The sequence below is a fragment of the Sarcophilus harrisii genome, chromosome 2 (assembly GCF_902635505.1).
Source record: "Sarcophilus harrisii chromosome 2, mSarHar1.11, whole genome shotgun sequence".
In the NCBI taxonomy this organism is placed as follows: domain Eukaryota; kingdom Metazoa; phylum Chordata; class Mammalia; order Dasyuromorphia; family Dasyuridae; genus Sarcophilus; species Sarcophilus harrisii.
In genome coordinates, this window is record NC_045427.1 from 596306341 (window position 1) to 596331646 (window position 25306).

Sequence of the window (25306 nt, forward strand, 5' to 3'; positions counted from 1 at the left end):
ATCTTTTAGTTTAATTATTTACTTGTTCACTTAAAGGATAGGACTAACAATTAAGAGCCCCCTCCCTGTACACAGGAGTATTTGGGACTTGACTACCTTGAGATATGTGTATTTATTGCAGGTTGTACAGCCAGATATTTTTAAAAAAATGTACTTCAATATACATTTTATTTTGTTGTTTTATTGATGTTTTAACTTGTTTTTATGTCACTATTTCCTAATACCATTACTTTTGCCATAGATTCCTTCCTTGTAAAAAAAAAAAAAAAAGATTAACAATTAAATAAAATAAACTAATACAGTGACCGCAAGCAGTAAGCAATGGGCATCTAGGTGGTGCAGTGGATAGAATTGGGAACATTCCTGGAGTGAGGAAAACCCACGTTCAATTTTACCCTCAAACACTTTCTAACTGTGTGACTCTATCACTTAACCCTTTTGCCTCAGTTTCCTCATCTGTAAAATGAACTGGAGAAGGAAATGGCAAACTATTCTTGGCCAAGAAAATTCCAAATGAGATCACAAAGAATCATATCCAACTAAAATAACTGGATAATAACAGTGACCACTTCTATTAGTGTGGCCAACAATTTACATCTGTAGTCTCCCGCCTCTATACTGATGAGAAAGAAATCCGTAAGCGTCACCATTGGTCCTTTGGAACTGTGATATCAAGCTCAAATGGAAATGGAGGCTATTAAACCTACATAAGGATTTCTCTCCTTCCCCCAGGTAGTATATTGACTCAGAAAATTACATTTTAACATTATCTCTATTCTATCATATTTTTATTTATTTAAAAATGTTTCCCAATTACATTTTAATCTGGTCTAGCTGCACTGGAGTAGAGTGTTGGTGGATTGTGATAGTTTTTTAGGTTGTTTTCATTTGTATTATCATGGTTGCTAAATAGCAAAACTCCTGGTTCTGCTTTCTTCACCCTATGATCAGGTCATACAAGTCTCTGCATGTTTTTCTGAATTCTTTATATCCATTTCTTATAGCACAATAATATTCAAATACTAATAATAAATCATAAATTCACAAACCCACAATTTGTTCAGCCATTCCCCAGAACATGGGCATCACTTTTAGTTTTCAGGATTTTGCTTCCACAAAAAGTTTAAACTTCTCTTTAAAATGGTGTATTTTAAGAAATAGGCACAATTGTTCTTATTGCATTAACACACAATCTGTTTGCTCCTGTTCCTTCAGAACTGTATTATGGGTATTGTTTTTTCTCCTTTTCCAGTACATTAAGGTTGTTCTGAGAAAAGGAAAGAAAAAACAATACTTCTCCTAGCCATGGAAGTGCTGGGAAGAATGTTTGTGCTGGGAGCTGATCACAGACCTCTTTGGAAGAGTGGCCTGGAAATACTGACTTCAGCTTGCTTTTCTCTTTCCCAGGTGACCGCCTGCTGGAGGTGGATGGAGTTAATCTGTGCGGTATCACCCACAAGCAGGCTGTTGAATGCCTCAAGAACTCCCAGCAGGTCTGTGAAGTAATTATATCCACTTTTTATCCTTCTGAGGTCTTCCACTTCAGAAAGCTTCGCAGAAATCCATAAACTGTAGCCAATTTCGGTTAGACAGGATTTTTGCTGGAAACAAAACCAAGATTTCTTTTCTCTTAATCATTTTACTCTCTGAGCAGCATGAAATCCAGGTGAAGCCAGATGTTTCCCAGCTGAAAACCTTGTCCCTCATATATTGGCTTGAAGATGATTGAATTTTGGCCTAATGGATCGGGCTGCCTCGATTCTGGAGGCAGAGTACTTAACAGGCCTGCTCTGTTACTCAGATTATCACACAGGCTGTTGTTGCAGATGCCCATTTGCCCCCTGGGCACTCTGTCTCTGCTATATAATCAGGGAAGATTTTGGGGAAATTTTGGACATCATCAACAGTTTGCTGCCAACCTAACAGATGGTATGCCAGCAGTGAATGGGTCTGTGTGTGTATGACTTGAGGGAGATACTTCCTTATGTCACAGTGGGTGTAACCATCAAGAACTTGCTGTCCTTCTCGATTGAAGAATCATAATATCAAATACAGGGAAGATAGTGGGTAAAGGGCAAGAGATGAGTGAAAATGGAAATTTTGAGCTGCAGCCTGGAATGGGCTTATCTCTGTATCTTTCTCCCCCAAGCTTGGAGTGCCCTGCTTCCTTACCTTATTGTTTCAAGCTTGCTTCAGGATGAAGCTCAAATACCTTCCCCCTCCCCTAACTGCCGGCGATCTCTTTCTCTACCTATCTCGTGGTTTGTGTTTATTTTCTCTGTTTTTGAATATATATATACATATATACATATGTATATGTGTAAGTGCATGTGTACACAGGTCTGTCCTTACAAATACCCACCCAAACATGCATATACATATGTACATAAATGTGCAGGTACACCTGCACATATGTATATACAAGCCTTATTTGCCTTCCCTCATTTGTAAAATGATCTAGAGAAATAAATGGCAAACCACTCTGGTATCTTTCCCCAAATGGGGTCACAAAGAGTTGGAAATGACTAAAACAACCCCACAACAAACAACTGAAATAGCACAGTGGGCATACATATGTACACACAATATATACAAAACAATTCAGCAAGCAATCTATTTGTGAAGTGTGTTCACATGTGTATGTATGAAATTTATGCGTCTGTGTCTGTCTTTATATCCCAAAATATCATCTTATCCAATAGAATGTAAATTTATCAGGAACAAAGATTAATTTTTTTGTCTTTATATTCCTAGCATGTAGCTCGGTTCGGTGCTCATTACTTGATTATATATAGCCAACATAGACTCATAATAGCCTTTGCAAAGTAAATAAGGACATAGTCATCTTTATGTTTCTTTGTCTATGCAGAGTCATTTTAGCAAGAGAAATAATGATAGCTAACATTTATGTAATTCTTTACAAAGCACTTTCCTCAGAGCTCTTTGAAGTTTACAATACAAGTATTATTATTCCCATTTTATAGCATGTTGTGCTTTAGGACTGAGTAGATGACATGGCACAAGGCCATCCAGCATGCCCTCATCAGAGAAGGCGCTTGCTTTTTGAGCAAAGTAGAATTGAATTAGCCCAGAAGAAATGTGAGATACTTAAAGTTAGAGAAGCCACCCCGAATGTTCCTAGGGACTATTGTGTCTGACTGGGGCAGCGCATCCCAAGCTTGCATTGGTCCGATCAGCCACAGCCGGACACACCGTGACTGGATTCTAACACAGTGACGTGATTTGGGTCCTCTTGGAGAACAAAGGACAACAATTAAGAGGAAGTTAGTTGTAGGACCAGAAAGGGTAACTGAGAACCAGTCAGTCCTTTGACCAGCATTTATTAAACACCTACTATTTGCTAGAATAGTAATTGTTGGAGATATAAGGGCATAAATGAAAGAGTGGGTTCCTTGAAGAGCTTTCATTCTAACAAGGGAGACAACCATGACTGCTAGATAAGGACATCCAGAATATAGGCAAGACAAGACAAGGCAGTTTTGAAAGAGAGAGCACCAGTCCCTGGAGGCTCAGGAAAGGCTTAATGTAGAACATGACACCTGAAGTTTAAAAGAAATAGGAGATTTCAAAATCCAGAGGTGAGGATAGTGAGCGCTCCAGGCCTAGAAGATTGCTGATAGAAAGACAGAAACTGGAGTTGGATGGTTGTGTTGGAGGGATAGCGAGTGAGCCATTAAGGTTGATCTATAGATGCCGTGGATGAGAGGAATGTGTCAGAATGCTGGGAAGACAGGGAAGTGCCAGGATCTTTGAATATCCAACAGAATAGCTTACTTTGATGCTAAAGGTAATAAGGAAACACCATCATCTATTAAAGGGAGGGGGAGGAGGGTAACATGCTTAAATCTATTTTTAGGGAAGTCATTTTGTTGCCTATGTGGAGGAGGAATTGAGCCAGGAAAAGATTTGCAACAGGGAGACCAAAGTGGAGGTTATTGCAATAATCCATGTGAAAGGTGATGAGGGTCTGAGCAAGGGCAGTGGCTGTGAAAGTGGAGAAATGGAAATATAAATGAGAGGTGTGGTGAAAGTAGAAACTATAAGATTTTGCAACTGATTTAATATGTAAGGGTGTGTGTGTGTGTGTGTGTGTGTGTGTGTGTGTGTGTGTGTGTTTGTGGATAAGGTGATGCTGAGGTTACTGGAAGTAACCTAGATTGATAGAAGTATGCTGTTGCTATTAACAATAATTGTTGGCATCCTTACCCAGAGAGAGGACTGTGGGGGTTAAGTGTTGGATCACAAAGTAATATATTTACTTGTTTTTGTTGTTATTTGCTTGCATTTTGTTTTCTTTTTCATTTTTTCCCTTTTTGACCTGATTTTTCTTTAGCACCATGATAATTATGGAAATATGTATAGAAGAATTGCACATGTTTAACAAATTGGATTACTTGCCATCTAAGAGAGAGGTGGGAGGAAGAAAGGGAGAAAAAAATTGGAACACAAGATTTTGCAAGAATGAATGTTGAAATTTATCTATGCATATGTCTTGAAAATAAAAAGGTCTACAAGAGATCATTATATACTTCCAATAACAATATTATATGATGATCAATTCTGATGGACATTGGCTCTCTTCAACAATGAGAGGATCCAAATCAGTTCCATTTGTTCCATAATGAATAGAATCAGCTACACCCAGAGAAAGAACTCTGGGAAATGAGCATTTCCAATCCCTCTGTTTTTGTCCGCCTGTGTGTTTTATTTCCTTCACAGGCTAATTATACACTATTTTAAAGTCCGATTCTTCTTGTGCAGCAAAATAACTGTATGGAGATGAATACATATATTGTATTTAACTTATACTTTAATATATTTAACATGTATTGGTCTACCTGCCATCTAGGAGAGGAGGGTGGGGAGAAGGAGAGGAAAAATTGGAACAAAAGGTTTGGCAGGTCAATGCTGGAAAATTACTGTGCATAAAACTTGTAAATAAAAAGCTACAATAAAAAAGAAAAGAAAAAGGTCTAATAAAAAAATAGAAAAAAAAAGATTCAGACACAATTGAAAAAGCAAACAAACAATAATTGCTGGAATACCAGCAATGAAGAGATTATTAGCTACTGCTCTAGTCCTCAGTTTCTTTATCAGTAAAATGGTGGTAATATCCTGTGTTCTACCTCTCTTCCTATGTTGCTACCTGGGACAAATTTCTGGCTGCCACACTCTGACACATGACAGTAACTGGGGTGTTGGGAAGAACAATAGTTTAATAGAAGAAAAATAATGTCTTATGCTTTGAACATGTTGAATTGGATGGGACATCTAGTTTAAAATATTCAGGTGGCTGTTTCAGTTCAGCTCTAGGCTTAGAGCTGAGGAGGGATATATAGTTCTGGGAGTTACTTGCATAGAGTCAGACAATTAATAGACATTCATTAAGTGCTCATGAGAGATGATATTGAATCTGTGGGAGCTGATGAAGTCACCAAGTGAGAGAAGGCAGAGACCTAAAAGACTTAAAAGAAGAGAACTCAGAACGGAGACTTGGGGTGCACCGATAATTAGTGGAAATGATGTGGAGGAAGAATTAGCAAAGGAGACTGTTCAGTGGTAGGAGAAGAACTATGAACTGAGTTATGAAAATTCAAGGAGAGTTGAGTAAGAGAGAAGTAATCAGGAGTGTCAAATGCTGTGGAGAAGTTAAGAAGGACCAGGACTGAAAATGGCACCAGTTTCAGCAATTCAGAGATTGTTAGTAACTTTGGGGAAAGTAATAGATTCTGTTTAGTGATTGGGACTGGAAGCCAGATAGCAGAGGATTGAGAAGAGAATGGGAGAAGAGGAGCTGGAGTCTCCAAGTGTAATTGACTTTTCCAGGAAGTAAAAACCTGAAAAAGGGAGGAGATATAGAATACTAGCTAGCAAAGATAGCTTGATGAGAGAAAAAAAAAAGAACCTCTAGCTTTCCTTATAGAGGAGTGCTTCATGGAAAAGATCTCTTCTAATGATTTATGAACTTGAGGTTGACAATTGAATAAAGAAGGAAGGAAAGAGTATATTTAAACACTTGCTATGTGCAAAGAGCTTTGTAACTATTATTTCATCTGAGCATCACAACAGTTCTAAGAAGTAGGTGCTATTATTATGCCCATTTTACAATTGAGCAAACTAAGGCAAACTGTGCTCTGGGTTACACGTGTCTGAGTCTGAATTTGGATTTGGGCCAGAACTCTATAAACTATACCACCTAGAAACCAATAACCATTTTCCCCTTAAAAGGTACTATACAGTAGCAGAAAGAACAATGAACTTACAAGTCAAAAAATCTGGATTTAAGTTCTCACTCTTCTCTTTTACATTTATCAAGTTATTTGTCCAATAGTCTTCAGTTTCTTCATCTATAAAATGGATATAAAATTCATCTATAAAATGCAGGTTTGGATGAAATAGTCCAAGGTCCTTTCATGTTCTAGAACAGAATTAAAATCACAGAATGTTAAATCTGATATTGACAAAAAGCAACCAAAATAACAAAAGCATAAATCATACCACTACTTCAAACTATTTACAATTTGGTAAAAAAGGAAAAGAAAAGATATATAGCTTAACAATATAATAACTCATTTTCTTTGTGCCCCTTTTCAAAATTTTTTTTACAATTATATACTTCTTAAATGTTGTTGCTGTTATTTTTCTATAACTTAAATAGCTGTTATTGTTTTGATTTTGCTCTTTTCTTTGCATCACTTTCATTGTCTTCCTCTAGTTCTTTGTCGTTTTCACATTTGTCACTTTGTTGTGCAGTAATATCCATTACACTGATATACTGCAATATAATCAATTAGTCTTTAATTGCTGGACATGCAGACTGATTCTATTTTAGTCTTTTACATATAAGACTGCTGGGAATATTTTTATATGGAATTGTTTTTCTTTCTGTTCACTTCCTCTCTCCCTCTTGTTTTTTGATCACAACTTTAGGGTCTAATCCTGTTCATAGAATCACTAAGTGAAAGGGGAATGATCAGTTTTATAACTTTATAACTATTTCTTTCAATAAAGTTTGTCTTCAATCAATTCTCCACCAGTAGAATAATATTGTGACTGTTTCCCTACAGATCTGCCAACATAGAATTTCAATAATTCTAAACAATATTTTGTAATTTAATAGGTATAATATCCCAAAGATGTTTTATTGCATTTATTTTATCATTAAAGTATCCAAATGATTTCCAACTTATTATTTATCACTTACATCTTTTCTTTTAAGAAATATCTATTTATAGCCTTTGCCTTTTATTCATTGAAGTTTGGCTGGTATACATGAATTTGTTTTAGTTTCTGATAGATTCTAGATGTCAGATTTACACCAGCTATAGTTGCTTCAAAATGCAACATGGCACAGTGGATAGAAAGCATCACTTAGAGCCGAGAAGACCTGAGTTCAGGTCATGTTTTCGTGTTGTGAGATCTTGACTACTCAACATTTTGAGAAATTCTTTGAGATTGAGTTGCAGATAAGGTGCTGATCTGAATTGGAAGAGTGGCTCTTCGTATCAATGAAATCAAAAGTTTGCTTTCTATCCCCATCCTATTTACTGAACGTGTTTCCTCCAAATTCATCTCTTCATTCTTTTTTGGGTTCATTGCTTTTTATTGTAAGGGATTTTTTGGTATAGTGGAATGAATCAGATGAGCAGTATTTGAATCCTAGTTTTTCAACTTTCTACCTGTAAGTCATTTTACTGCTCTATTCCTCAGTTTCTTTATCAGTAAAATGGTGGTATCCTATGTCCTATCCCTCTTCCCATATTGTTAATGGACACAAATTTCTGGTGGCCACACCTTATTTATACAAACATATATAATATATAAACATATATATATAGCATAATCTATATAAATATAATGTCAATATAAACATAATCTATAAATTTGTTTTTTCATCCATTCAACTAATATTAAGTGCTTCTCATATGCGAGTACTGTGTTAAACATTGAAGAAGTACAAAATTTAGATGAGAAAAGATTTCTGTTAATCAAGAATTTAGTCTATTAAGGGGATAGGTCATGCAGATAACCATAATATATAGTAAAAGATTTGACATGATGTATGCATTAAAGATGCACAGAATAATATGGAAATCTGATTGATTGACAGTTATTTATTTCATTAAGAATTCATATAGTCATTCTTGGTCTCAATCCCCTTTTTTGAGACTTGTTGCAGTTTCCTAATTAATTGAACCCGGCCAAAGATCTTCCTGGGTGTAATTTCTATAGTCAGACACCTTTAGTGCTGAATCAGGAAAAGTAACTAGGGAAATTTAATTTGGAGCCTAAGCAGTTTCTCATCCAGAAGATTACAAAAGGGAGAAGCAGAATTTCTTAGGGATGGGAAAAATTCATTCTCTCTATATTATATGTAAATTGCATTTATTCTTCTATCCTTGCAGGTTGCAAGGCTAGTTTTAGAAAGGAGAGACCAGAGACCAGCAGAGCAGTGTCCATCTGCTTATGACAGAAAGAAAGATGAATGTGTTGCTGTTTCCTTAGCAACAACCTTGCCTGACAACCCTGAGAGCTGCGCCTTGGTGACAGATGGTGAGAGGAGAGGGAATCGACTGTTACTATTGTCATATTGTCCTCGTGTAGTGTTGAAACAGGGAACTAAAAAAAGGATGTAAAAATGGTTTCTATAGGTGTTAAAGAGAAAACAGAATGATGTTGATAATGAACGAAGTATTTTCCCTGATGGGATAGAAGGTACGCTAATTAAGCATCTTTCTGAAAAGGGTAAGATGCCAAAAATGCTCACAAGTAAGGATTTTGTTTTTTAACAAGTCCCAGAAATTGTGGTTTGACTTTGGCTAGATTTGTGTGAAAGTCTTTGAGATTAAGATTGTATTGAAGAGTAGGGCCATTTTCCATTTTGAAGTACTACGGAGGTGCTTTGATTGGTCAAACCTTTCATCTCTAGGGGTCATGAACATGATGCTGCAGTTTAGGTGAATATGGTACTTAAGGAGATTTACTCCATCTAAAAATAAGAACAACACACCCCTTCCCCCAAGCAATTTGTTTTGGAGTAACAGACATATCTCCTCACTCCATATCTCAATGTCCTTTCCTGATGAATTTGTTTTTCCCCAAGGGAACACTAAATTTCATGGCCAGCCATGATTTGATGCTAAGCTGTTATAAATCTTATTATAGTGGTTTTGTTCACCCAGTTCCAAGAGATCTGTGTAAATAACAGATTTCAGAGTTCAGAAATATTCTTCCAGAGCAGAAATATTCTTTACAACATTCCTAGGAAGTAAGTAGTCATTCAGTCTTTGCCTTTAAGACCCTCAGTGATGGAAAATACTATTAATTGAGGCACTCCATTTTAGTCCTATGCCTTAATAGGTGGTTTTGATGAATTGTAGAAACATTTTAGTATCTGGCAACATATTCTGGTGATGAGAATCTTACTTTAGCTAGAATGATCCATTCACAGCCTACACACAGTTGGTTTTTGTTTGGTTTTCTTTTGTTTGTTATTATTGTTGTTATTGTTTGTTTTGTTTTGGTAATTTCTCTAAAATATTCCTTCATCTCTCCTTTGACACTGCTGCCATCTTAGTACAGGTCCTTATCACCTTACTCCTGTACTATTGCAATAACTTGTTGGTTGATTTTCTCATCTCAATTCTCTCCTCAATGAAGGAGGAGCTGCCAAACTGATTGTCCTTAAACATAGGTCTGGCCATATCACAAACTCAAGTGGCTTCTTCTTAACTATAAGATCAAATATAAAATCCTCGGTTAGACTTTAAAAACCTCCATAACTTGGCTCCTTCTTCCTTCCTAGTCTTCTTCCACTTGACTCCCCTCCATGACACTGGTCTCATTTCTGTTCCTCACATACTGCATTCTAGTTTCTTACTGCCTATGGCCCCTGCCTGGAATTCTCTCCTTCTAACCTTTGGCTTCTCCCAGCTTCCCTATTTTCTTTCATGTCTCAGCCATCCTTCCTGCAAGAAGTCTTTCCCAGTCCTCTAAGATTAGCTTTAATTTATCCAGTATAATAATGCTGATTTTTATAGAGTGCTTACTATGCGCCAGGTACTGGGCTAAGTGCTTTACAGTTATCTCATCTGATCCTCACAACAACCCTGGGGAGATAGGTGCTATTATTATCTCCATTCTACAGGTTAAAAAACTGAGGCAGAGAGAATTTATGACATGCTCAGGGTCGCACATCTAGGAAATGTCTGAGGCTAGATTTGAACTCTGATCTTCCTCAGGGCTGTGAGTCTAGTAGAACGATGCTCTCCAATGTAGCCTCTACTAGCTGCCCAAACATGATCTTGTTTATTCCTGCTTACTTACAAGTCTCTCTCCTCAAGAGAAGAGACTCTGCCTTTCTTTGTATCTTTGACTGATTGACTAGTTGGAAAGGCAATGTCTTAGAGTGGATCCATTATTGGACACTGAGAGAAGACTAGGATTTCAATTCTGCCTCTTATTTCTATTAGCTGTGTAACTAAGGGCAAATCATTTAATATCTCTGAGTTTCTTCATCTATAAGATAGAGACATAGTACTTGTTTTTTTCGTTCTATATCACAGGATTATTATCAAGCTTAAATGAGATATGTAAGGCAGTCTGTCAACAAGCATTTATTAAGCACTCTATGTTAAGACTGTCTCCATCCTCAAGGAGCTCATGATATAAAGGAGGAGTTCAATAGCTGCTATTTTTGTTATGATAAATAAAATAATTAAGAAAATGTTCATGACCTTAAACTGAAGACCAGTGTCTCCACACACTATTTCCTACACATTATTCCTAATTTACTATCTGGGGCAAGAAAAGATAAAAACACAATATTTTTCATATGTCTAATGTCAACTGAACATAGAAGAGAAAAAAAGTCAATACTTTTTTTCACTGTGATATTGTTTCTAGTAAAATGCTTTGAAAAAAAAATGATCCCTTGAAATTTCTATTAGAGAAAAGATAAAAATGGTTTAAAAATGTATTGTTATTAAACCATTAGAATCCCTTAAAATGGCTTTCAGCCAAACCACAGAAAGGGTCTGTGATTTTTATTTTCAGTTTGAAAAATTTCAACAAGCACAGATGGCAACCATTGTATGACATAGTAGATTAGTCTAAACAGGTACTTGAGTCATATAAAGCTTATGTCTTAGACAACATACAAAATGGGCCCAAATGTAAATTGTGGATTAGAGTGATTGAATTAATGAGTGAAATTTTAAAAATTACTTAATATAGAAGCTAAGTAAAGATATATAAACAAACTCTCAACAAGTATATACTAGTGAAATTCTCCAGGAGGGATGCATATAAGTTACTAACTGTAATGACCCCTTCAGGAATATATAATTAATCAAATCCTAAAACCTGTCCTTTCTTCTTGATAGCATTTTATATAAGATTCCTCCCCTGCAATTGAGCCATAGTGCATTTGCCTGATCCTCATTGAAGTCTCCATAACTAAAGTTTAATGCCTTCCAGTCTGTGTTCAAAGTGTGGATAGAAGGAATAATATTTAAGACACATGGTCATGTGGCTGTTAAATATCAGAGCAGCTCAGTCTTGGTTTTTTTATTTTAGTTTCCTTATCTATAAAAGTAGGGGAAATAATTGTTTGCCTATTTTATTTTAGTTTTCTTATCTGTAAAAGTAGGGGAAATAATTATTTGCCTACCCACTTTGGATTGTCCTAAGAGGAGTATTCATAAACCTTAAGTACCTCTAGAATATTGAGGTAAGATCATGATAGCATCATACTAGACCTAATGGGGGAAAGTAGGAGATAATCCATTCCCATTCCTTCATTTATTGAAAAAGAAAAAAGTTAAATGATTTGCATAGTTACCCAGGGGATTTGAACAGAAGTCCTCTGACCTCAAATTCAGAACTTCTTCCAGTGTAGGACCCCCATCACCACCATCATGACCTTCATTAATTTCTTTGTGCTGCCTCTGATCCTGCAGGAGAAAACTTAGGTTTCACTGCCAGGCCATCTTACTTTCTGGTATGGTTTTGAACACATGATGTCCAAAGGTAACTTGTTATGTTTTAAGGTCAAGTCCACATAGAAGAACAAGATTTCAGCAATTATCCAAAGAATTTCAGCAATTATCCAGAGAATTTGGAAGGTAATTATAATTTTAAAAAATATATTTTTTTAATTTGAATGCTTTGAATTATTTAGCTCAAACATATGAACTTTTGTTTCATGAAAGCTTTGTAGGGTAGGGATGGGAGTGGGATGGGGTGAAAAGTTAATGTCAAAGACTGAAGTTGAGTGTGTGTGCATGAGTGAAGTTTTGCATTCATGTATATAATTTTAGGGAAAAATGGAAAAGTACAAAACTGAACTTGAAATTGTGAAATTATGCTTTGTATTTTTGGGGGCTATATGTAAAATTTAGAACAAAGCGTTTGTGCAATTTCCATTTTGCTTCTATCACTGGGGAAACAGTTCCAATGTTGAAATCTACTGATGAATTTATTGACTTCTCATCAAACAGATAACATATTTGAGGTCACTCTGAAAAAGAACTCCAGTGGCCTGGGATTCAGCGTCCTACAGACGGCAAGGGAGAACTCAGATCATCTTAGAAGTTATGCCGTGAGGATTAAGAGGCTGTTTCCAGGGCAGCCAGCTGAGGAGAATGGGGAAATTGCAGTTGGTGATATTATCCTGGCTGTGAATGGAAAGTCTACAGAAGGCCTCTCTTACCAGGTATTGGAGCTTATCAAATGATGCTCCTCATAGTAGAATATAATTAAGGTCAAGCTGAATTTTATCAGGCTCACTGCTCTGAAATATTTTTCTATCTAAAGATTACAGGTGAAGAAATCATCTTTGACTGTAAGGATAGAACAGTTATGCAGAATGATTATCTGCATTTAATTTCCTATTTCACAGCTTTGGAAATGGGCAGCACTGGGTTAGTATTGATTATAATTAACTTAATTATCACGCCAGAGACAAAATTCTGCTCTGTGTACTTGATTTATGCCCTTTAGCGTATGCAATGGGAATTGTTACTTTGGAGGACATATTATATATGACTTGACTGCCAAACACAATAAAATAGCTATCTATTTCATCTTCAACTTCATTGATTGGCCAATTCCAGGGAACTCTAGGATCAATTTCTTTCATTCCTGGGCAATTTGAAAGGAGGCAAATTTAAACTACTATAATGGTTTGTCTGTAGATTTCTCATTAACCTTGGAATGTAGTAGATTTTTTTTTTTGTATGTAACATAGTCATCTGGAGAATATGGGAAATGATTTGATTCAAATGCACATGTAGGAGGACTGGTCTTTCCATGGCATTCTTTCATTTATTTACATAAAGCACTTGGCGTTTGAGGTCCTTAATGTAGCCCATATTCAGTTGTTAAAATGGAAAAATTACAAATGGAAAAGAAAGGAAATAATAAAAAGAAAAAAAATTCATCTTGGTTAAATATAGACCAAGTACTTATAATGAATAGGATTTGAAAAGAAAATGTTGAAAATTATACTGACTACAGATTATCTTGAAGTTTTGTGCAAAACAGGAGTGTATGTGTGTGTGTATGTATGTGTGTGTGGTGGGAATGGTGTGGGGGCAAACAATATTATAAAAGGAAAGGAAGGAGTGTGTTAGAGGATGTCTAATAATCAGATCTCTGAAAAACAATATGTAAATGGATACTGTTCAGCTTAATTTTCATTATTAATATTTTCTCTATCACTTTCTTAAGTCTAGACAATCCACAAAATAGAAAATCAAACCCCTTTTTGTTTGCCAGTTTCTGAGGTATAAATATTCATACTGAAGAGTTGGCAGGTATGGTACAAGAGCAGGACAGGGGCAACATGTAGCTTGACACCTGCCAGATAAATGGCATAGCATAATGGAAATAATTAGGAATTGGAGTCACAACAATGCCCATTTAATAACCTGTATGACTTTGGCCAAGTGACTTAATCTCTAAGTCCTCAATCACTCATGTATTAAACAAAAAATTGACTAAGATGATGACTGATATGTTACTAACCCTAAATCTGTGATCTAGGAATACACTAACTGCCTAATTATTGGGAATAATCATGTCTTTGGCTTTTAGGAAGTCCTTCACCTACTTAGAGGCGCTCCTGAAAATGTTACCTTGCGACTTTGCAGACCTCTTAAAGTTATACTGCCTGAAATAGAGCAGGACTTGCTGGTAAGATGAGAGCTATTTGCTTAGATCAAATTGTTCTGATTTGGAAATTCAAATGCATATTTTAGGCACATTTGTTACCATAGTTGTATGTGCAAGGAAAGAATTCAACAGCAAATTTCTTGCTAGAATAATAGTGAAACCCCCCTCCCCCATCTTATTATAAATGTAAGGTTTCTGTTAAAAAGACATTTGTATTTTTGTCTTTCCATTCATGTTCTCCTTCTGTTCCTTCCATTCCCTTAGGCACTTCTCTTTTTGTAGCTATTTCAATATCTGAGTCATCTAGAACAAGACTCTGCTGTATGTCCCCAACTTATCCTTACTTTTTATTAGTAACTATATAGAGTAGAAGGATGGGATTTTTAAAGGAGGAAGCAAAAGGACCACAGAAGAGGCGATTCACCCACTAAAATGAGTATACATATTTATTGAGAGATTGAAATGGCAAAAACTTCTTATCCTTTATATTAGAGGAAGCATCATCATCACTAAAAGCATTTATCAATTATGTACTATTTGGTCAATAACCAGTTATTGCTGTGCTGAGATATAGAGGTGAGTTGAGAACATTAATTTTCAATTGGAGAATTTATTAAAGTTGACTTTGGTCATATCGGATTCTTATCCAAAGCACATGGTTTCCAATAAAAAGGACATAGGGCCTTTTATAGGGTTTAAAGAAATCAGCCTGCTTCCTTATCTGCCATATTTGCAACTGTTTGTCAAAGACAGGGACGGGGAGACAGAAATCTTGCCCATGAGATCTCCACTGCTAATGTTATGCAGGACAGAAGGAGACAAGGATCTTTTAGGAGTGCAAAGGTTTGGGATTTCTGGGTCATTTTAAGTTTTCAAGCCCAGTTTTCCTGGGAAGTTGGGGCTATAGTTGAGCATTATTCTTCACCTTCTATATGTCAGGTACAGTGCTAAACAATAGGAGTCAGAGAAAGATGAAAGACAATTCCTTTTCTCAGGGAACTTATAGTCTGATGGTAGAATACTATGTTAACAAAAACAAACAAATAAATAATAAACCATAGACCATAGCTATTCTTTCAGAACTTTATGATTTATGAGATAATTATCTAAGTGATTTAGAGAAAACAGAAAGAAAATGAAATAATATAATTTCTCAAATGTTGTAGATATGGGAGATATGAAAGAAGGAAGGAAAGAAAGAAGAAAGGAGAGAGGGCAATAGGAAAAAAGAAAAAGAAGGAGGGAATCTAGGAAGAAAGAAAGAAGGGACTAGGAAAGAAGAGAAAAAAGAGGGCAGTGAGGAAAGGAGGAATGATAGGGGAGAGAGAGAAAAAGAACAAAGCAATGACAGAAGGAAGGAAGAAAAAAGGAATGAAGAAGGGAGGAATGAATAAACCATTTTTTAAGTGCTTACAATGTGCCAAAAGGAGACAGTCTTTGCTTTTTAGTTGTTCAAGACAATAGCTTAAGAATGACCTAGTGTTTCTTTAGCTACAATGAAAGGGTAGATGTGAAGAGCCAGGATTACTTAGAGTACATCAGCAGATGAGATGGCAATGCCCATGTATTTGAAGGTCAGCTTAATGGTATGGCAAATTATCAGATCCAGTTGTTCATAGGGCACAATTAACAAGGCTTATGATAAAACTTGGTGATCCTCCATCTTATTAGAAGAATTATAACTCTTTGAAAATCAATTATCACCTACCACTATTGAGTTATATTTGAGCTGATGAAAACACATTCAGGGCTTATCAAGGAGGAAATAAAAATTGTGGGAAGATGAGAAGACTGAATAGAAGTTACAAATGAGTCCCAGGAGTAGTGAATGATAGAAATTATGAAGACGAAAAGATAGAAGCCAAAAATAAAACCCTAGGAGACATGATGAATAGAAGGATGGGACAGAATAAATGAAGAATGATTAGAGAGCTGAGAAGGAACATCTAAAGATGGAAAAGTGACTCTGTTTTATCTACACTTTAAAAAAAAAAAGGGGGATCTGAGGAGGTGAAGAATATGAATCGGTAAATATTTCATAGAAATTTACCCAGAGAAAGTGATGATTTTAGATTTTAATTCCTTTTAAAAATCCTAACAGACATCAACATCCTCTCCAGACAAAAAATTTACCAGGGTTGAATGCCTTACTCCAGAACACAGGAGCAACTTGAATCTGGGCAATAATGAGAGGGACAGTTCTTTACTGGAATCAGAGGAATATGTGGATTCTAAGACAATATTTTTCCATAAAACCATTGATGAGGAAGAATGGGACTCTGATGAAGGTGAAGAGAGACCTTGGGGTACATTATTAACTCATTCAGATATTTCCTATGAGTATTCATGGAATCATCATCAAGAAACTACTGTTCCTGAATTGGTTTCCTCTTTAGAAGAAGATGTAAGACAAAACTGCTACTCAGTTTCTGATGTAAGGACACCAGAAAGGTAAGAATGACTAGACTTTCAAGTACTTTGTGTATTGGATAAATTTCATTACTGGAATCAATAATCAATCTTAACTGCATATGTGACCTTCAACAAGTCACCTTTTCACTCAAGATTTCAGTTTCTTTATCTTGGGAATAAAGGAGACTGGTGCTAGATTTTTTCCAAACTTAATCTTTCATTATATTGTATTGTCTTAAGCACTGCTGGATTGTAAGGTATATAAGGACAGGCACTGGGTTTTATTTATGGAATACCTATAGTATATTTAATGCTCTGTTAGATGCTTCAAGAAATGCAAGAGAAGTGCTAAAGGTAAGTCCTGTCTTCAAGAGGCTTACAGTTTACTTGAGATGATAAGATAATGCAACCAAAAAATACCAGTATTTCATTAATTGGTTGAGATTCACACATGTCAAAAAGGTATGTTTTCAGTCATTACATAGTCTCTCTCATTTGCTGTTTTCCTATCTCCTATGCCCAGAATTCTTTTCCTCCTTACCTTTATCTCTTGGCTTGCTTCAAATTCCAGCTGAAGTCACATAATCTGCAAGAAGTCTTTTCTGAGCTTTCTTAAAGTTAGTGCCTTCCTTTTGTTGATTATCTCCAAATTGTTCTATAATATCTTGTTTGTATATAGATATTTATATGTTGCTCTTCTCATTAGATTGTAAACTCTTTGAGAGAAGGGACTATTTTTTGATTCTCTTTATAGTCCTAGATGTTGGAGGGGTAAGCATGTGGCCCAGAGGCCTGATTTTGTATTGAGCACATAAGTGCTTAATAAAAGCTTGTTGACTTGACGTGATTAAATTAGGAATGGTATTCTTAGTCAAATGAAATTCTAAGAAGTAGGTGTTCTTATTATCTTTAAGGAATTTTTATTTATCTATATTCCTAATCCTTTTAAAAATTATTTATTTTATTTTTAATTTATGAAAGAAAACATGCATTTCCATAACTGTAAAATAATAAAAAGATGATTGCCCATGAAACTGTAAATCTATCATGTACAACTTGGCATTCCTTTTGAATATATAATAAATTTGTTATATAAATTTCTTCCCTTTTTCTCTTCCTTCTCCACCGTGGAATGGCAACCATTAGACACAAATATGCATATATATGTAAAATCATTCTGCACATACTTCTATTTATCAGATTTTTTTCCCCTCTGGATGCAAATAGCAATTTCCCTCATATCTTTTGTAGTTAATTTGGGTATTTATAATAGTCAAAATGAGCTATTCATTCAAAGTTGTTCTCAAAATAGTATTGCTATTATTGTATACTGCATTCTCTTGGTTTTCCTCATTTCGTTCCTCATTATTTCATGCAAGTCTAGCCATGTTTTTCTAAGATCATTGAACTCATCATTTCTTTTCTGATCTGTATTTTTAAGTCAGAGCACTTGTTCTTAAAAACATGACAAAATATTGTTTCATCTAAACTCTATCTTTCAAATTTCATTGAACTTTTTGTATATGTGCTTATCTGCAAAAAAGGAGGGTCATTAGTTCTCTGGTTTGCTGTTGTTGCTTAGGATCTGGGATTTCATTTGTAGTGCATACAAGCAACTGGTTTGTAACCTCTCATCTGCCAGAATTATCTAAGGGAGATTAATAAGAGTACCTTGTTACTTGACTAGAATCACAAAGCCAGCAGGTCTCAGATATAAAACATAAATGCAGGTCTTCCTGACTCCAAAGCTAGGCTTTTTATTCACTGCTCTTCTAAACTTTCCTTCATGGAAAATGTTTCAGTGCAATTGAATTGAATTAAAAATTTATTTATGTTTAAATCTCCATGGGTGAAAGAGAAAAGGAAGAAAGAGAGAGAAAGAGTGAGCAAGCGAGAGAGAATGAGCGAGAGAGAGAAGAAAGAGAAAGAAAGAAAAGAAGTAAGGAAGGAAAGAAAGAAGGAAGGGAAGGAGGGAGAAAAGAAGAAAAAAGGAAGGAAGGAAGAAGATATTAATGAAGGAAGGAAGGAAGAAAAGAAGGAAGGAAAAAAGAAGAAAGGAAGGAATGAGGGAGGGAAAGAAAGAAGGAAGGAAGAGACTTCTCAAAGGAGCTTCCAATTTAAATCAATGGGTTCTTAATTTAAATCAGTCCTGGACCACTCTGGCAATCTGGAGAAATCTATTGACCCTTTTTCAGAAGAATATTTTATTGTCTATGTTCATAATCAAAGGAAATGCTAAAATTCACTTAGAGTCTATTAAAAATAAAGAAGTACTATTTTTCCCATCCAGGTTCTCAAACTGCCTGATAGCTATTCATTGCCTCTCTGCCAAGAGTCTGTAGTCTATTTTAAGAACTCCTGAATACATAAATCTATAAAAGTTATGAACAATACAGGGCAGCAGCATGATTCAGTAGCAGAAGGAGTTGTACCCTAGGACTGGGACTTTGCACAAGTCACTGAACTGAAAGGATTCTCCTGGATATTTTAAAGGTATTAAAGGGTCACCTGGCTAAACTGTTAGCAGGGACCTAGATACCTCCCTAGCTGTATCAGCAATGGCCAGGAGGGGGCAGCAGATTGCTGACTGAGGCAAGGTCCCACTAATGGCAATTGCCCTCCTTTGGAAGGGGTGAGAGCTAAAGGGAGAGAAAATCGATGACTGTCCTTGCTGGAACCTCTTTGATAAATGGCTGAATCCCTGCCTTGGATGAGTACTAAGCGCCTACATTAATTAGTGGGGACTTTTTAAAATGTGTCAAGTGATTTGGGGTATCAAAAATCATTGAAAAAAACAAATACGTGGGTCAACTTAACTCAGAGAATACCGAGCTTGTAAACTTCTTGAGGGCAGTTGAATTTTTGATTTTCTTACACCCAATGCCTGAAGAGATGGTGAGGCATTATGGTAGCCTGTCTGGATGAATAATGTATATTATATATATATATATATATATATATATATATGTATATATATACACAATGTATATACATTGTATATACAATGTATGTATGTACAAATATTTATTATATATATTTATATATAATTATATATAATGGGTGTGTTATAATGTTATGCATTATGTGTATTCTTATGTATAAATTATATGTTACATACATCATATGTATCTGCATACATATATTATGATATAAATTATATATTCCACATGTAATATGTAATATCTCAATGTATGCTTATATCTATATCTAATATCTATACACATGTATGCTTGATAGCTATTTCAATATAATTATTTTTTTCTGGTAATCATATTTATTTTTATCTGGTGCATTTGACAGCATTATTTGGAAAAAAAACGATCCATAGGTTTTTAACATACTGCCCAAGGGATCCATGACACAAAGCAGGTTGAGAACTCATACTCTAACACTATTAATTTAGAGGTGAATTGCTGATATACCTAGGTCTGGATCAAAGACATAATAAAACAAACAAAAAAACTGAAACAGACTGAAATCTATAATACTCAGCATTATTCTTTCACACAATAGGCAATTAAAGGCAGTTGAACTGAATTGAATTGAATTTGTGGTTCCTGTTAAATTCTCAGCCTTGTATTTACCTTGCCATCTGGGGATTGCCAATAATTGACAGAGAGATGGAAGTTTCATGTGAGAGATAAATTATTCAACTTCTAATTAAAGATGCTTATCTACATCTGTGATTGTTATTAATCATTGGTATAGTCATCAGTGTAAATGGTTCCTGGAAATTATGTCAAAAGTGAACCAACCCCAAATTAGATTATATATTCCCAGAGGAAATTTGGGGATTGTGTTCCTGACCAAGAGCTTATTATGACATCAATTGTAGATATGATGAAAGTTTGTTCAAAAAGCAAAACCACAGCAAATTGGATCATGACTCTCACCTGTTTGTAAAATTTCAGTAGTTCGCAGTTGCTTACAGAATAAAATTCTAGCTTTCCAACATGATATGCATTGCTCTTTGTGATATGTCCCTGACCTTTTCTTTTATTTTAAGTCACCACTACTCTTTTTATTCGAAGCTGGTGGTTTAGCCAAAGTTTAATGCATTGCTGGCCTTTTCCTATATCTCTATCTATAACTATATCTATTCCTATATCCTATTTATTTGCATGTATTTGTTGTCTCCTTTTTAGAATACAAGCTCCTTGTGAATAAGCATGATTTCATTCGTTATAATTATGTCTCTGGCACCTAGAGAAAGATTGATTATACTAGTCAATAAATACTTTTTATGTATATTTCTACAGCATTATGATGCAAAAACATTTTCCTCATTACCACAAAAATTATTATCTCTGGATGGACAAATTGAAATTCAGAGAAGTTAAGTGATTAAGTCCCAATTCAAATACTACTTTTACTGGAAGCTTTCCTTATTAACTCTTAAATCTAGCATCTTCCTTTTGTTAATTATTTCTTATTTATCCTGCATATAACTTGCTTTATATATATATTTTTGCATGCTGTTTCTCCCAGTAGATTGTAAGTTCCTTGAGATTGTCTATTTTTGTTTCCTTTTGTATTCCCAAACATAGCACTGTGCATGGTACATAGTAGGTATTTAATAAATGATTATTGATTGATTTATAGCTGCAATGTGTAAAAGTTAGTAATCAAACCTAGGTCTTCTGACCTCTACCTTGAATGAATCAAAAAAAAATCTAATTCTCATATCTACTTGTCCAATCCAAACCTTTCTTCTAACCTCAAATTTCACATATCCATGACCTCTTGCACTTCTCAAACTATATGTTCTGTTAAAGACTATACCTAAGTGAAGGGGCAGGTCAATTCTCTTAGAGCCTCCATAGCTGTGAATCATAACACTTGAAGGACTTACAAAGCAACCTTTAGTAACACAGATGCTCCTTATGGATTGGGAATGAGATAAATTGGAGGCAAAGGGAAGAGGAGAGATCAGACAACTCAGCTGCCTCTCAGTCTGCTTTGTATCATCATCATCCTCTCACATGAAGGGATGCATTCTATAGGTCTGAGTTAAACCTCCAGCAGCCACTGGCAGGTGGCTCCCGTATCACAATAATGTCCTATAGGCTTCTTAAATTTTTTCCACTTGTGACCTCTTTTTGCCCCCAAATTTTTTATGTGACCCCGGATATATAGATATATAAAATAGGTATACAAACCAAGCATTTTCTGATAATAAAATATAATTTCATGAATCCCACATTCAGTAACACAACCCCATATGGAATCATGGCTCCCAATATAGGAAGCTTTGCTGTGGATACCTTAAACTCAATGTATCAAAAACTTAATTTATCCTTCTCCCCATATCTTGTCCACACTCCTGCTTCTAAAATTCCTTGTTACTGACAAAGTACCATCATCATCAGTCACCCAATGACTTGCAACTTGCCTCAACTTCTCAGTCAACTCTTACATTCAATCCATTGTCATTTTACCTTGTAAGACTACCCCCCAGTTGGGGCATCCCATTCTACTCCTATGTCTTAGGTAGACATTTTTAATGAGTAGTGTAAATAACATTGCATCTGTTAACTCTTACTCTGATTATGAGCCTTTGAATTCAGCTGGACTGATCAATAGACAATTTACCCTGTTTTGGGTAATATTTCTTGTATATACCTCCTCTTGATATAGCCACCACTGTGATGCAAGTCCTCATTGTTTCATACTGGGATTATTGATATAATTTTGATTGGTCTTCCTGCCTGAAGTAGCTTACCAGTGTAGTTCATGTTCCATTCAGTTGTTAAATTAATCTTCCAAAAACACAGATTTGACCATGTCTTCCCTAGAAAAATCAATAAACTCCATTGGTTTCTTATTAAGTCTAGGATCAAATATAAAATCCTCTGTTTCACATTGAAAGCCTTTCCAATCTGACATCCTCTTACTTTTCCAATTTTCTTACCCTTGTTCCTTTTACATACTCCTTGATCCAATGATATTGACTTCCTTGTTGTTCCTTACACAAGATATTTCATCTCTAGATTTTAGGCATTTTAACTGGCTTCCCCCCCGCCCCCTCCCGTGCCTGAGGTTCTCTTCCTGTTCATTTCTGTCTCTTGGCTGAGTTCCTTGAAATCCAAGCAGACAAATCCCTTTTTTCTACAAGAAAATGGGATCCCCTATAATGTTAGTGCCTTCCCTCCAATATTATCTCCAGCTTATTCTGTGTATAGATTTTTGAAATAGGATTGTTTTCATCTTATCTTGTCAATTTGACTTTGAGCTTCTTGAGGAAAGGGAAGAGACAAACAAGCATTTATTAAGTACCTACTACGTGTCAGTCATTTTACCAAGCACTTTACTAATATTAATTTATTTGATCCTTACAACAATCTATGGAGGTAAGGTGCTATTATTGTTATAGCTATTTTTCAGATAAGAAAATAGAAACAAACAGAGATTAAGTTACTTTCTTAGAGTCACAAAATCATCATTATTCTAGGTTCAGGGCTCTATCCACTGTACCACTTAACTGTTCTCCTTTAGAGTAAAAACCATGAGGGCTTTTTTTTGTTTATTTGTTTTGTTTTGGCATTTCTGGTGTTTACCACATTCCTGGCAGCAAAGTGGATGTATTGTAAATGCTCATTAAATGACCAAGACACCTAATTATAAAGTGCATGTATATTTCTAAAAAAATTTAAGAATTCATGATTTTATTGATCTAGTTACTCCTTCCTGCAATATACATCAAAAATCTCAATTCCTTAATAATTTTCATCAATGGAAGAAAGAATTTAACATGTAGTGACCAACATTGTGGTAATAAATTTTGAAATTTAGCTAAATCAATGGATAATTGATTACATAATACATATATAATACCTAAGGAATCCAATTAATACATAATTGTAATCACACCCATACTTGAACCCTTGAACATCTTGAACATACTTGAACTTCTGTGCAGAACCATCAGTTAATCAGCCTACATTTATTAAGCACCAAACATATACAAAGCAATAGAGATCAATGGAGGGAAAGTTACAAAGGCATATAGGTTTAGAGCCTCATCACTTTTATGAGCAATTTCAAACTTCTCTGGTTGGCATTTCAAGATCTTAACAACCTGTTTTCAACTTACTTTTCCAGGAATGTTAGTTTATTACTCTCCTCTATTGTTGCTGTTCCTCAAACATAGCATTCCATTTCTTGATCTTGAGTCTTTGCATGAAGTGTACCTGATGCCTAGAATGTCTCCATCTTCACTCCTGCTTTTTAGAAACCTCAGTACAAGTGCTACCTCCTACACAAATCCTTTCTTCTCATTTTTTTCCATTTACTAATGCCCTTCCCCGACATGAACTTCTATTTATTTGGTATAGATTTTATATGTATTTAGATGTTATCTCTTTGATGGATTATAAATTTGTTGTGGGCAGGGACTGTTTCATATCTAACTTTGTATCTCCGGAACTTAGCATATAATGCCTGGCACATAGTAAGTACTTAATAAAAACTTAATTGATTGATTGATTAACTCTTCTTAAACTTCTCAATAGCCTCCTGGATGTTTTTTTTTTGTTTGTTTGTTTCTAATTTTCTTACTCTCCAATCCACCCTCTATAGAAGTATAAAAACAATCTTTCTTAATACTGGTCTGTCCAGTTCACTTGTCTGCTGAAGAATTTCTATTGCTTCCTGAATTTTTAAGGTTAATAGCAGCCTCTCTGCCTGCCATTTAAAGTATATAATTACCTTTACTAATTTATTTCACCTTGCTCTCCTTCATGTACTTAATAACCCATAAAAAATAGTGATTTTATGTCCTTAAATTATATTTATTTATCTATTTACCTGTCTTAGGATGTATGCTCCTTGAGGGAAGAAACTGTTATTTTTTTGTCTCTTAACACTGTAGTATTTTGAAATCAATAATAGGTAATTTAAAAATAATAATAAATTAATAATTCTTCTTTATTGGATATAGTATCAAATAGTCTGTATCTCCTTTAAAAAAATAAAAAAAAGAACTATTAAACAGGATTTTTCCACCCACAGAAAGAAAAGTAAAAACAAAACACATAACAAAAATGTCTGGTTAAACAAGATATATTAATTCCTGTTGTCCACATCCAAAAATGTACATCTTATTTTCCAAATGAAATTAATCATTTCTCTGTTATGAGATGAATAACATTTTTATTTTCAAGACTCTGGAATTGTAATTGATCATTATACCGATAAAAAGATCTTAAGTCCTTCAAAATTGTTCCTTTTACAGAAGACAACCAAGAAATTTCAATTTAATTTCTCTCTCCAAGAATGCCCTTAAAATAAGAACTACCTCCTACCCAGCTTTATGAGGACAATTACAGTGAGGAAGAACTAAAGAACATAAATTCCAAACCCATTCAGTTTTTAGCTTTTCTTCTGGATTCTCCATTGGTCTGGAGAAAGTAACTAAACTAGATGGTAGAGAATTTTTTTAAAATGCTGATTAATTAGTCATGTAGAGATGGGTCAAGCAAACCATTCCATCACTAAAGGACCCAACCATGAAGAGCAGTAGATACCCTATGGTTGATACCAAAGCATTCTGCCTCATTAATACTTAGATCTCAGTTCTGTTTCTTCTGTTAAGGTTTTCTAGACATCACCTTGGACCCTCGGCATTATGTATCTCTTGCTTCAGAGACCATCACATGATCCAAGAGATTTTCTAACTCATTTGCCTTATTGCCAACTT

At 35.1% G+C, this 25306-nt stretch overlaps 1 protein-coding gene across 1 annotated transcript in view; it reads left to right on the top strand.

The window, feature by feature from the left end:
* The window catches only part of FRMPD2 (FERM and PDZ domain containing 2), a 319487-nt gene that overhangs the window by 134927 nt on the left and 159254 nt on the right, over nt 1–25306 (top strand). Inside the window, exons 24-29 of the mRNA XM_031949366.1 lie at nt 1408–1493; nt 8427–8574; nt 12072–12146; nt 12522–12736; nt 14119–14217; nt 16298–16647. Of these exons, the coding sequence (XP_031805226.1) occupies nt 1408–1493; nt 8427–8574; nt 12072–12146; nt 12522–12736; nt 14119–14217; nt 16298–16647 (973 nt within the window). The remainder of the gene's footprint in view (nt 1–1407; nt 1494–8426; nt 8575–12071; nt 12147–12521; nt 12737–14118; nt 14218–16297; nt 16648–25306) is intronic.